This window comes from Pristiophorus japonicus, chromosome 12 (genome assembly GCF_044704955.1).
Source record: "Pristiophorus japonicus isolate sPriJap1 chromosome 12, sPriJap1.hap1, whole genome shotgun sequence".
Lineage (NCBI taxonomy): Eukaryota > Metazoa > Chordata > Chondrichthyes > Pristiophoridae > Pristiophorus > Pristiophorus japonicus.
Window position 1 is genome coordinate 65,357,649 of NC_091988.1, and position 15,182 is coordinate 65,372,830.

Below are 15,182 nucleotides of genomic sequence, written 5' to 3' on the forward strand. Positions count from 1 at the left end.
GGTGGGGCTAGAAGAGTCCACTGAACAAAAAGTACACCCCCTAGAGACTCCTTTTTCATTAGAACAGTGGTCGTCTTAACCCACCAGCCACTGGGGAAAACAGGATCCCCATCTCCGAAAGGAAATGAAGGCCCAAGCGCTAAATTCTGGTCTTCGAGTATGTACTGACTGGAGAACCGGTTCCTAAATTCTCTAGCAAAGCTGCACATGGTCATTCTAAAATGACCTCAGGTTTATCCCAAGTCCCCACCCAAAATAAAATCAGCAGCTTTTGCATAGCTGCATGCAATTCAGTCTCAACCAAAAATAAGTACAGCTGGGAGAGAGATTGGGACTGAAAGTCAAGGCTGCCATAAGATGCATTCCTGCAACAGCACAAATAATAGCAGATTGTCAACAGGCAGCACCCAAACACACCAGTTTGTTTACAGAGCTCCAAGATTAGTTGAAGGAAGAACGTTAGAGTGAATGTTAATGAGGCTCCTGGTGAAAGTGGGTGTTAGTGAGTTGCAACCTTAAGTCGGTGGGAAACAAGCATAACAGGATCTATCGAGGTGTAAAACTGACCTCTGCCGACTTATTCAGAGTTTTGAAAGGTTGGCAGAATTTATAAGGGTAAGCCAGAGCTCACTATATGGAGCTTTAAAAAAAAAACATCCACTTTTATGCATCGACAAGTATACAAGGGGAACCTTGAATAGTGATGGGTACCCCCACTATTCAAGGGATTGAGTGGCTTTCATTTATATCGCAGCTCATTACATCATTCAAACATCTCAAAGTCAAAGAAAGACTTAAATTTATATAGTGCCTTTCATGACCACCGGATGTTCCAAAGCACTTTACAGCCAATGAAGTACTTTTTGGAGTGTAGTCACTGTTGTAATGTAGAAAACGCGGCAACCAATTTGCATACAGCAAGCTCCCGCAAACAGCAATGCGATAACGACCAGATCATCTGCTTTTTGTAGTGATGTTGTTTGAGGGATAAAGATTGGCCAGGACACCGGGGATAGCTCCCCTGCTTTTCATCGAAATAGTGCCACGGGATCTTTCACGTCCACCTGAGCGCGCAATCGGAGCAGGGCCTTGGTTTAACATCTCATCCAAAAGATGGCACCGCCAACGGTGCAGCGCTCCCTCAGTATTGCACTGGAGTGTCAGCTTTAATAACCTTAGGAGTGCAGGGACTTAGTTGGGCAAACGAGTGTTCTATTTTCTGCATAGCAAGATCCAACAAACAGTAATGAGATTCATCTCTTGGTGGTATTGGCGGGAGGAGGAACTTTACCCAAGATACCAGGGGAACTCTTGCTACTCTTCAAATGGTGCATAAAGAGCTTCAACGTCTACCCAAATTCTTACAGGGCTTGACAGGGTAGATGCAGGGAGGCTGTTTCCCCTGGCCAGGAAGTCTAGAACTAGGGGTCACAGTCTCAGAATAAAGGGCTGGCCATTTAGGACTGAGATGAGGAGAAATTTCTTCATTCAGTGGGTGGTGAATCTTTGGAATTCTCTACCCCAGAGGGCTGTAGAGGCTCAGTCTGAGAGTAAATTCAAGTCAGAGATCGATAGATTTTTCGATATTAAGGGAATCAAGGGATATAGGGGCAGTGCAGGAAAGTGGAGTTGAAGTAAAAGATGAGCCATGATCTTATGGAATGGCGGAGCAGGCTCGAGGGGCCGAATGGCTTATTCCTGCTCCTAATTCTTATGTTCTTATAAATCAGGGCCCTAGTTTCATGTTTTATCCAAGGGCAGCATCAATCTTTGTTTCACGGGTTAAACTTTGACATAAGACACTTACCAGAAGACCTCATTACAGCGGCTGCACTGCACACGCCGAGCCTTGGGCTCTTGTACCTGGATCACCATCGGACAGTCAGCTCCAGGACACAGCTGCAGCTGATAATGGCTCTAGTTTAACAATCAAAGCAACAATTAGCAGAGAGAAAGTAGCATGACACTTTCACATTCCACAACAATGGCTTGCATTTATATTGTGTCTTTAATGTAGGAAAATGCCCAAGGCACGTCTCAGGAAGATAATCAGATAAAAGATTGACACAAGTAGTGTCTTTTTGACAAACGTGATCCAAACCAGATCCGGCTGAGATCACCAAACAAAAAAAGGACAATTTGCATTAATGTAGCACCTCAGCATGTCTTTTGAATGTCCCATACAATTAGTCACTTACAAGTGGTGACTTCACATACAGGGAGAAGCAGCAAGCATTTTGTACATAGCAAGATCCCACAAACAGAATTAAAACGGCAATTTTTTGGTAGCATCACGGAGATCCATTCTGTATAGAACACCGGCAGAACTCCTTGCCTCTCTATAAACCTTTAACCTTTCCCTTAACTATGGCATCCAAGAGCTCAGCATGACCACAGCCATTTATCTCTGCCTTGCAGACACAAAAATTACACAAAGCAACCCAAGGTGAGCATAAAATTGTTCAGCAGTCCGATTCAGAACAAAGGCCTTTTCGGTCATGTACATCAAGGATAAATCCTTGGGGGACTCCAGAGGTATCCGTGCGAGAGTGGGAAGAGAAGCCATTGCAGGTGATTCTTTGGCTACGTCTGTCCCACCCAGCTGGATAACAGAGAAGAGGCGCTGGAGGAGGATGGTGTGGTTAACCTTGTCAGAGGCTGCAGATAGGTTGAGAATAATGAGGGGGGATAGTTTACCACATTCACAGTCACATTGGATGTCATTTGTGTCTTTGATAACACCTGTTTCAGTACTGTGGCTGGTACACAAAAACATGCTAGCATAAGTTGCAAATAAAATCTACACTAGCTGTTAAAACATCAAAGAAAGGAAAGAAAATAACACCTCAGTGTTTCACAACATATTAATAGCCTTTGACGTGCAGTCACTTATGTGAGAAAACAAAGCAGCCAACTGCACACAGCAAGGTTCAGCAGACAGCAAATAATGGGAATGCGGTCTAATTATTTTGGTGGTGCTGGTTAAGAGAGGAATGTTTGTCAGGACACCGGGAGAACTCCCAAAGGCGACGAAAAGGTGTGAAGCAAGGATTGGGAAGAGGGAGAGGGAGGAATGCATTTTTCATACAAAAGAATACCCCCATCTCTTGACTATTTACTTTAAAATAATGTAACACCAAAATATCTCCTACCTATGATTTTTATAGACTATTGTGGGGCTCGTGAAGCCTTACATTTTAAGCTTTAATTTCCCGCCACAGCTGGTCGGATATAGTGCAGTCAAGAGCCAGCAGTGCAGAAGGCCCTTTGCTGGGGGGTTGGGGGCTGGGAGTGTCTCTCTGGAGAACACATGGGTACCTGGTCCTGGAAAAGCCAATACCAGCCAGTGGCAGCAGCTTCTGGCAGAGATTTTTCCTGGTTCTGGTGGCATCAGACCAAGTGCTATATCAAGTCTGAAGCCAGTGCTTACATTATTGAAGGAACTGCTCTGAAATCACATGAGTCACTTTCAGTACCTTGCTCAGCAGTGGCTCAAAAGGGGGAGCATAAAACAAACCTGCTACGTGCCAGAAACTAAAATAATCTCCAAACAGGCATAAATGTGTGGTAAATTAGCAACTAAAAATAAAAGACTTGGTTTATATAGTGCCTTGCACAACTACCGGATGCCCCAAAGCCCTTTACACCCAATGAATTATTTTGAAATGTAGTCACTGTTGTAATATAGGAAACGTGGCAGCCAATTTGCGCACAGCCACAGACAGCAATGTGATAACGACCAGATAATCTATTTTAGTGATGTTGATTGAGGGATAAATATTGGCCAGGACACTAGGGAGAACTCCCCTGCTCTTCTTCAAAATAGTGCCATGGGATCTTTTGCATGCACCCGAGAGGGCAGACAGGGCCTCGGTTTAATGTTTCATCTGAGAGACAGCACCTCTGACAGTGCAGCACTTCCTCAGTACTGCACTGCAGTGTCAGCCTAGATTTTTGTATTCAAGTCTTGGGAGTGGGACTTGAACCCACAACCTTTTAACTCAGAAGCAAGGGTGCGACCAACTGAGCCACGGCTGACACTAGGGAGTACTTAGTGTAGAAAAGTACTCTTCCCTCAACTATTTGTCGTTTAAAGGGTTTCATTTTCATGCAAAAACATTTCTCTAGCACCTTTCACGACCTCAAGAAGCACCGCTGAAGTGTAGCCACTGTTGTAAAATAGAGAAACCAACTGCGCACAGCAAGATCCCACATGCAGCAAGAAGACAATGATCATGATAACCTGTTTTTAGTGATGTTGGTCGAAGGATAAATATTGGCAGGACTCCCCTGCTCTTATTTGAATATCGCCATGTGATCTTTAACACGTGCACGAGAGGGAACACGGGGCCTCGGTTTAACATTTCATGTGAAAGATGGCACGTCTGAAAGCACAGAAATCTTTCACGACTGCACTGAAGTGTAGGACTACGTAATATGCTCAAGTCTCTCAGAGTGGGGCTTGAACATATGACCTTCCGCCTCAGAGGCAAGAATGCTACCACTAAGCCAAGGCTGACACTTTTAATAAGGATATATTCTTGCATCGTTGCAGATAAGATACCATGCAGAGTAAAGAATGCTGAATGGTAAGGTTTGACGTCCAACGACTTTGAATAGAATTATACAAGTCATTTAAATAGTAAAATAGTAGATAGACTGGGGTTGTTCTCCTTAGAGCAGAGAAGGCTAAGGGGAGAGGTGTTTAAAATCATGAAGGAATTAGATAGAGTGAATAAAGGGAAATGGTTTCCAATGGGAAGGAGGGCACAGATTTAAGGCAATTGGCCAAAGAACCAGTGGCGACATGAGGAAAAACTTTTTAGTGCAATAAGTGGTTAGGATTTGGAATGCACTGCCTGATAGGTTGGCAGATACAGATTCAACAATAGCCTTCAAAAAGGGAATTGGATAAATATTTAAAGGAGAAAAAAAGTTGAGGGATATAGGGAAAGAGCAAGGGAGTGGGACTAACAGGATTGCTCCTCGAAAGAGCCAGCACAGACTCGATGGGCCGAATGGCCTCCTTTCTGTGCTGTACTGTTCTATGATTTTAAAACAAATCAATATAAAGGTCATATTATTTATTATTCAGGGACGTCACAGTGCTACAGGCATGTAGAAGGAGCAGATACCGTGTCAGATTATAATACATCCTTGTTTTATCACAGTAATAAATATAACTGACAGGAATTATGTACAAGCTGCATTACACTTTTTTCCCCTGGTGTCTCACTACATGCATGTTTGAATTAAGCCCTCCAGCACACCATCAACACACTGCATTTTTTAAAATTCCTTCTCGGGATGTGGATATCACTGGTATTTATTGTTCATCCCTGGATGCCCAGGGTGGTGGTGAGCCGGCTTCTTGAAAAAGACAGACAGACTTGCATTTATGTAGCGCCTTTCACAACCACCAGACGTCTCAAAGCGCTTTACAGCCAATGACCAGCACTTTGAATCACTGCTTTGTTCTGTTGCTCCCAATATTCGGTATCTTCAACTTTTGTCAGAAGCATCAATGGGAGAAAAATTAATTAGACAGAACGGTTTTCTTTTGAGATCACATGCACTTCACGGTAGATTTCTATTGAATCAAATTAGAAGAGAAAGTGAAGGTTATCTCCTAACCATGAAACGAATAACTGGAGCCTATAGCAGCCATGCCAGGCACTGCGCTTGATGTTCAAGTTTAGAATGAAAAACAGACTGAATCAATGATAAGGTTAGAGGTCCTAACATGTCAGTCAAAGTGGTAGAACTATTTGCAAATTCGCAGAGATTTTCGTTCCCTGCAGATCTTCAAAAAGTTGGTCCAACTGAGAAACAAGGTGGCAAATTTACCATCTCAGCCAGCCAGCCTGACCACATGGTTATGACGAAGAAAAAAAAAACAGAACTTCAAATAATAAAGCATTGAAAAAGTCAGTGCCATACTTGGTGGGGGATTTCAGGGAGGTGTGGGGGAGGGGGTGGTGGTTATAGCCCTCTTCAGGGCTTTTTAATGCTGTGTCATGGCATGGTTGTCAGTGGCAGAGAGTCGATCAATTCTCTGTTTTGCATCAGTGTCAGCATCAAGCATTCCCAGGGCAAGTATTGAGAATCTGGTGCAGAATGAAGCACCTTCCACTTTTCCAACCCCAACCTGGTGAGAGTATCAAACAATTGTGACATTTCCACTCCCCAACCAGATAATCCAAGTGACACTTCCAGCTTAACATGGAATTGCTTGCCAATTTTTGTTTTATTGCTGTGGACAGAACAGAGGCTATTCAAAACACCCAAGACCAGCCACACTCAGCAGAGTGGAGAAAAACTCATTCCATCGGTCGCTGGTAGATGAAAAGCTATTGATCGACAGCTAGGGACAGTGAAGAAAAACTGTCAGCAAGCAATATTTGAGTGTCTCTGTCCAAGACTTGAAGGCAGAGCTGAGCAGCTTCTACTCAAAAGCAATGGTTCTGGCAACTTTTGTTGGGAGCTCACAAGAACAACTTACATTTATATAGCATTTAACATAATAAGACCTCCCAAGAGGTTTCACAGAAGCGTCAACAAAAAAACTAAATTTCAGAGAGTCTTATAAGGAAATATTAGGGCAGCTGACCAAAACCTTGGTCAAAGAGGTAGGTTTTAAGGAGGGTCTTAAAGAAGTGGGGGGGGGGGGGGAAGACATTTAGGGAGGAAATTGCAGAGTTTAGGACCGAGGCAGCTGAAGGCACGACCACCAATGGTGGAGTGATTAAAATCGGGGATGTTCAAGAGGCCAGAATTGATGGAGCGCAGAGATCTCTGGGGATTATAGGGCTGGAGGAAATTACAGAGATAGGGAGGGGGCAAGGCCATGGAACGATTTGAAAACAAGGATGTGAATTTTAAAATCAAGGCGTTGCTTAACTGGGAGTCAATGTAGTCAGGAGCGCAGGGGAGATGGGTGAGCGGAACTTAGTGTGAGTTAGGGCACGGGCAGCAGAGTTTTGGATGACCTCCTGTCCATGGAAACATAGAAACATAGAAACATAGAAAATAGGTGCAGGAGTAGGCCATTCGGCCCTTCGAGCCTGCACCACCATTAAATAAGATCATGGCTGATCATTCACCTCAGTACCCCTTTCCTGCTTTCTCTCCATAGCACTTGATCCCTTTAGCCGTAAGGGCCAAATCTAACTCCCTCTTGAATTTATCTAACGAACTGGCATCAACAACTCTCTGCGGTAGAGAATTCCACAGGTTAACAACTCAGAGTGAAGAAGTTTCTCCTCATCTCGATCCTAAATGGCTTACCCCTTATCCTTAGTCTGTGACCCCTGGTGCTGGACTCCCCCAACATCGGGAACATTCTTCCTGCATCCAACTTGTCCAGTCCCATCAAAATTTTATATGTTTCTATGAGATCCCCTCTCATTCTTCTAAACTCCAGTGAATACAGGCCCAGTCTCTCCTCATGTCAGTCCTGCCATCCTGGGCATCAGTCTGGTGAACCTTCGCAGCACTCCCTCAATAGCAAGAACATCCTTCCTCAGATTAGGAGACCAAAACTGAACATAATATTCGAGGTGAGGCCTCACCAAGGCCCTGTATAGCTGCAGCAAGACCTCCCTGCTCCTATACTCAAATCCCCTAGCTATGACGGCCAACATGTCATTTGCCTTCTTCACCGCCTGCTGCGCCTGCATGCCTACCTTCAATGACTGATGCGCCATGACACCCAGGTCTCGTTGCACCTCCCCTTTTCCTAATCTGCCGCCATTCAGATAATATTCTGCCTTCATGTTTTTGCCACCAAAGTGGATAACCTCACATTTATCCACATTATACTGCACCTGCCATTCATTTGTCCACTCACCTAACCTGTCCAAGTCATCCTGCAGCCTCTTAGCATCCTCCTCACAGCTCACACTGCCACCCAACTTAGTGTCATCTACAAACTTGGAGATATTACTCTCAATTCCTTCATCTAAATCATTGATGCATATTGTAAATAGCTGGGGTCCCAGCACTGAGCCCTGCAGCACCCCACTTGTCACTGTCTGCCATTCTGAAAAGGACCCGTTTATACCGACTCTCTGCCAACCAGTTCTTTATCCACGTCAATACATTACCCCAATATCAGGTGCTTTAATTTTGCACTAATCTCTTGTGTGGGACCTTGTCAAAAGCCTTTTGAAAGTCCAAATACACCACATCCACTGGTTCTCCCTTGTCCACTCTACTAGTTACATCCTCAAAAAATTCTAAAGATTTGTCAAGCATGATTTCCATTTCATAAATCCATGCTGACTTAGGCTGATCCTGTCACTGCTTTCCAAATGTACTGCTATTTCATCTTTAATAATTGATTGCAACATTTTCCCCACTACTGATGTCAGGCTAACCGGTCTATAATTTCCCGATTTCTCTCTCCCTCCTTTTTCAAAAAGGGGCGTTACATTATAGCTACCCTCCAGTCCAAAGGAACTGATCCAGAATCGATAGACTGTTGGAAAATGATCACCAATGCATCCACTATTTCTAGGGCCACTTCCTTAAATACTCTGGGATGCAGATTATCAGGCCCTAGGGATTTATCGGCCTTCAATCCCATTTTTGTCCCCAACCAATTTCCTGGCTAATAAGGATTTCCTTCAGTTCCTCCTTCTCGCTAGACCGTCGGTCCCCTAGTATTTCCCAAACGCTACTTGACTGCAAGGGATCTATGTTTGTCTTCACTAATCTTTTCCTCTTCACATATCTATAGAAGCTTTTGCAGTCAGTTTTTATGCTCCCTGCAAACTTCCTCTCACTCTATTTCCCCCCTCCTAATTAAACCCTTTGTCCTCCTCTGCTGAATTCTAAATTTCTCCTGGTCCTCAGGTTTGCTACTTTTTCTGGCCAATTTATATGCCTCTTCCTTGGATTTAACACGATCCCTAATTTCCCTTGTTAGCCACGGTTGAGCCACCTTCCCAGTTTTATTTTTACTCCAGACAGGGATGTACAATTGTTGAAGTTCATCCATGCGATCTACAAATGTCTGCCATTGCCTATCAACCGTCAACTCTTTAAGTATCATTTGCCAGTCTATTCTAGCCAATTCACGTCTCATACCATCGAAGTTACCTTTCCTTAAGTTCAGGACCCTAGTCTCTGAATTAACTGTGTCACTCTCCATCTTAATAAAGAATTCAACCATATTATGGTCACTCCTCCCCAAGGGGCCTCGCACAACAAGATTGCTAATTAGTCCTTTATCATTATTCATCACCCAGTCTAGGATGGCCAGCCCTCTAGTTGGTTCCTCGACATATTGGTCTAGAAAACCATCCTTAATACACTCCAGGAAATCCTCCTCCACTGTACGGCTACCAGTTTGGTTAGCCCAATCTATATGTAGATTAAAGTTGCCCATGATAACTGCTATACCTTTATTGCACGCATCCCTAATTTCTTGTTTGATGCTGTCCCCAACCTCACTACTACTGTTTGGTGGTCTGTACATGACTCCCACTAGCGTTTTCTGCCCTTTGGTATTCCGCAGCTCTACCCATACAGATTCCACATCATCCAAGCGAATGTCCTTCCATACTATTGCGTTAATTTCTTCTTTAACCAGCAATGCTACTCCACCTCCTTTTCCTTTCTGTCTATCCTTCCTGAATGTTGAATACCCCTAGATGTTGAGTTCCCAGTCTTGGGTCACCCTGGAGCCAGGTTTCCGTAATCCCAATTATATCATATTCGTTAATAGCTGCCTGCGCAGTTAATTTGTCCACCTTTTTATGAATATTCCTCACATTGAGGCACAGAGCCTTCAGGCTTGTCTTTTTAACATACATGGGGGGTAGAATTAGGGAGGCCGGCCAGGATTGTGCTGGAATAATCAAGTCTAGAGGTAAGCAACACATGGATGAGGATTTCAGCAGCAGATAAACTGAGGCAAGGTCAGAGATGGGCGATGTTACGGAGGCGGAAACAGTCTTAGTTATGGAACGGATATACGAGGCAAGAAGCTCAACTCGTGATCAAATATGGCAAAGCCAATAGGGGCAATAAATGCTGGCCTCGTCAGCGATGCCCAGCTCCCGGAATGAATTTTTTGAAACCATTATTAGGACCTTATCTTGGCTGCTGCAGGAATTCTGCAACGCTACAGAGGTCATTTCCCCGTGGGGAGGTGGGCTCCCTGTGAGTGTCGCTTCACGCTGGATTGAAAATGGAATCACACCTCATACGGTGACATTGCGGATATTTTAAGAAGATTTCTTTAGCAAAGTAGTAACCACCTTCTTTTAAAATATATTCCTACATTACAATTGTGGCAACTTCAAAAATACTTTATTGGAACATCCTGAGGTCATGAAAGGCTGGGGTTGTTTTCTTTCAACCAGAGGAGGCTGAGGGGAGACCCTATTGAGGTGTATAAAATTATGAGGGCCTGGATATAGTGGATAGGAAGGACCTATTTTCCTTAGTAGAGGGGTCAACAACCAGGGGGCATAGATTTAAAGTAATTGGTTGAAGGTTTAGAGGGGATTTGAGGGGAAATTTCTTCACCCAGAGGGTGGTAGGAGTCTGGAACTCACTGTTTGAAAGGGTGGTAGAGGCAAAAACCCTCACCACATTTAAAAAAATACTTGGATGTGCACCTGAAGTGCCGTAACAGGGCTATGGACCTAGAGCTGGAAAGTAGGATTAGGCTAGATAGCTCTTTGTCGGCCGGCGTGGACATGATGGACCGAAATGTCCTCCTTCTGTGCTGTGAATTTCTATGATTCTAGGTTCAACAAACTAATTTCTTCTTCACATACCAAGCCCACCTTCCTCTTGTACTCCTTAATAAATTTCTTCTCCAAGGAAGAGGCTACAGAGATAGGGTGCAGCAAGGTCAAGGAGACACTTAGAAACTAGGACAAGGAATTTGAAATCAATGAGCTGAACATGATGACACAGTGAAGGTCAACAAAGATAGGCGATGAATGAGCAGCACTTTCTACCAACTAGGATGTGAGTATCATGTTCTGCATGAGGTGGAGTTTTACAGGGTGAAGTTTGGGAGGTCCACTAGGAAGAAAGAGCTGAGGGGGACAAAATCATAGATAAGGATTTCAGCATTGGTTAGATCTTTGGGAACAAGACAGATTTTTAATAGAATATAGACATTGTTATTTCTCTGGGAATTATTATTTCTTGTGGCATAAACTACAACTACATTTTTTAAACCTGCATATATTAGTTAACTAGCTGGGGAAATGTGGAAACCAAATGAAATTTGGGGAAAAATTGCTAGCAACAGTTTCTAGTTCCTGATTGATAGCTTTGGAAAAAAAACAAGACGATTTGAATGCTTGGTCATCCAGGTCTTGGTGGCTCATGATTGATTGGATCAGCCTGATTAACCTTTGACAGGTAGGAAAACCCAACAGCTCAAACTGGTGAAAGTACAGTGGGGGGGGGGGGGGGGGGGGAGGAGAAGGAGAGAAGAGGGAGGAGGAAGGACAGAAAGATGTTTTAAATATAGAATGAGGAAGCAATCTGAATTTTTTTTTATAAAAGTGTACTCCCAAGATGATTTCCCCTTTAATTATATGCATGAATCAAAGCCATGCTCTTGTTTGAGGTCCCTCTGACGTCAGACACTATTGTCTAGCAGATAATGCAGAACGATGTAGTCATAACCAAAATCATTTCAACATACAGCCCTGAATTATGCAGTTCCTGTCTCGTGTTAATTTAAGGTTTGTAAATCTGACAAATCTGCATTGAATAAGTTGGCTAATAGTCTATTGCTCATAAGCCACCAACAACGCAATCCATTAAACGCAAGGTTGGTTAGTTACGTAAAATCGAAATAATCTGCTCCTCCTGGACATTATAATAAAGCTGGAAGGCTGAGCAATATGATCTCCTAAGCTTCATAATGTTGAACTGGCCGACAACTGAAAAATCAGTGCAAACAATTCTTAATGATGCTACCACAATCAAAACCTTTCTTCAATCTCTCGGTACACTGGAGCAACAGTGTTCACAATATGGATCTGGAATCATCGGCGACTCGCCTTCCACCTGCATCTGGTTCTTTAAAGGCTATTTTATAGGGCACTATGATTTTTCAGTGTCATTCTTTTAAATGTTACTCATAAACCTGTATAATCACCACTTCTCAGCTAACAATGTCCAGATTAGAAAAGATATTGCTCCCAAGACCATATTGTGTAATGTTCACAAAAATGGTAGTTTTGTTAATACATTAGGAAAAAGAGGGACAATGCACTGAAACAGAGGAAGATGCACAACTATTGGGGAGGGACCAGGGCAGTGGAACTAGTTGGATTGCTCTTGCAAAGAGTCAACATGGGCACAAGTGGCCGAACAACCTCATTCTAGGCTGTGAACTCCTATGATTACTTGGTCCTTTACCACCCCGCAAAGCATGTACTTCAGGAATAAAAAACATTGGGAGGAGTTTAGGACTACATTGGAGCACCAGTGCTCACAATATGGACCTGGAATATCTGCGGCTCACCTTCCCCTCACATCTGGTCCTGCAGAGAGTTGCAGTTTCACACAGATCAGAGAAGGTTCACTCGGTTGATTCAGAGGATGAGGGGATTGATATGAGGAAAGATTGAGTAGGTTGGGCCTCTACTCATTGGAATTCAGAAGAATGAGAGGTGATCTTATCAAAATGTATAAGATTATGAGGGGGCTTGACAAGGTGGATGCAGAGAGGATGTTTCCACTGATGGGGGAGATTAGAACTAGAGGGCATAATCTTAGAAGAAGGGGCCGCCCATTTAAAACTGAGATGAGGAGAAATTTCTTCTGAGGGTTGTAAATCTGTGAAATTCGCTGCCTCAGAGAGCTGTGGAAGCTGGGTCATTCAATAAATTTAAGACAGAAATAGACAGTTTCTTAAACGATGAGATAAGGGGTTATGGGGAGCAGGCAGAGAAGTGGAGCTGAGTCCATGATCAGATCAGCCATGATCTTATTGAATGGCAGAGCAGGCTCGAGGAGCCGTATGGCCTACTCCTGCTCCAATTTCTTATGTTCTTATAACCTCTGCCCCCATTTTTCTAACAGCAGCTTTTGGTAATGATTGTGCTATTCCCATTTACACCTCCTCTAGACACATCTTTTGGTTCTTTACTTGCACCATCATCCTTTTTGTCATTTAATCTCTAGTGCCTTCCACCTGATCAGACCATCCCTTTTGTTCTTTCCTCCCCTCGCCTCTATAATTGCTTAAAACCTGTTCATCATCATCATAGGCAGTCTACTGTACATGGTCTATGTCTCTGAGCCATTCAGGAGGGCGGGCATTACTACAGCCCTGTCGACCATGAGCTTGGTGGCAGATTTGAGGGCCTGGTCTTCAAACACTCTTTTCCTCAGGCGGCCGAAGGCTGCACTGGCTCACTGGAAATGGTGTTGAGTCTCATCGTCAATGTCTGCTCTTGTTGATAAGAGTCTCCCAAGGTATGGGAAATGGTCCACGTTGCCAAGGCCCTACCATGGATCTTGATGACTGGGAAGGCAGTGCTGTGCGGCGAGGACAGGCTGGTGGAGGACCTTTGTCTTACAGATGTTTAGCGTGAGGCCCATGCTTTCGTACGTCTCAATAAAACCGTTGACTATGACCTGGAGTTCGGCCTCTATGTGCGCAGGCGTCATCTGTGTATTGTAGCTCGATGATCGAGGTTGGGGTGGTCTTGGACCTGGCCTGGAGACGACAAAGTTTGAACAATTTCCACTGGTTCTGGTAGTTTAGCTCCACTCCAGCGGTGAGTTTGTTGACTGAGGTGGAGCATGGCAGCGAGGAAGATTGAGAAGGAGGTTGGGGCGATGACATAGAAAATAGGTGCAGGAGTAGGCCATTCGGACCTTCGAGCCTGCACTGCCATTCAATAAGATCATGGCTGATCATTCCCTCAGTACCCCTTTCCTGCTTTCTCTCCATACCCCTTGATCCCCTTAGCCGTAAGGGCCATATCTAACTCCCTCTTGAATATATCCAATGAACTGGCATCAACAACTCTCTGCAGCAGGGAATTCCACAGGTTAACAACTCTGAGTGAAGAAGTTTCTCCTCATTTCAGTCCTAAATGGCCTACCCCTTATCCTAAGACTGTGTCCCCTGGTTCCGGACTTCCCCAACATCGGGAACATTCTTCCTACATCTAACCTGTCCAGTCCCATCAGAATCTTATACATTTCTATGAGATTCCCTCTCATCCTTCTAAACTCCAGTTGATCCAGTCTCTCCTCATATGACAGTCCAGCCATCCCTGGAATCAGTCTGGTGAACCTTCGCTGCACTCCCTCAATAGCAAGAACGTCCTTCCTCAGATTAGGAGACCAAAACTGAACACAATATTCCAGGTGAGGCCTTGTACAACTGCAGTAAGACCTCCCTGCTCCTATACTCAAATCCCCTAGCTATGAAGGCCAACATACCATTTGCCTTCTTCACCGTCTGCTGTACATGCATGCCCACTTTCAGGGACTGATGAACCATGACACCCAGGTCTCGTTGCACCTCCCCTTTTTCTAATCTGCCACTATTCAGATAATATTCTGCCTTCGTGTTTTTGCCCCCAAAATGGATAACCTCACATTTATCCATATTATATTGCCATGCATTTGCCCACTCACCCAACCTGTCCAAGTCACCCTGCAGCCTCTTAGCGTCCTCCTCACAGCTCACATCGCCACCCAGTTTAGTGTCATCCACAAACTTGGAGATATTACTCTCAATTCCTTCATCTAAATCGTTAATGTATATTGTAAAGAGCTGGGGTCCCAGCACTGAGCCCTGCGGCACTCCGTTAGTCACTGCCTGCCATTCTGAAAAGGACCCGTTTATCCCGACACTCTGCTTCCTGTCTGCCAACCAGTGCTCTATCCACGTCAGTACATTAACCCCAATACCCATGCGCTTTGATTGCACACCAATCTCTTGTGCAAGACCTTGTCAAAAGCCTTTTGAAAGTCCAAGTGCACCACATCCACTGGTTCTCCCTTGTCCACTCTACTAGTTACATCCTCAAAAAATTCCAGAAGATTGGTCAAGCATGATTTCCCTTTCATAAATCCATGCTGACTTGGTCCGATCCGGTCACTGCTTTCCAAATGCGCTGCTATTTCATCCTTAATGATTGATTCCAACATTTTCCCCACTACTGATGTCAGGCTAACCC

General features: G+C 44.2%; 1 protein-coding gene across 1 annotated transcript in view; it reads right to left on the reverse strand.

The window, feature by feature from the left end:
* Positions 1–15,182, reverse strand: part of arih2 (ariadne homolog 2 (Drosophila)) — a 101,249-nt gene that overhangs the window by 37,367 nt on the left and 48,700 nt on the right. Inside the window, exon 7 of the mRNA XM_070895600.1 lies at positions 1,808–1,917. Coding sequence (XP_070751701.1) covers positions 1,808–1,917 — 110 coding nt within the window. The remainder of the gene's footprint in view (positions 1–1,807; positions 1,918–15,182) is intronic.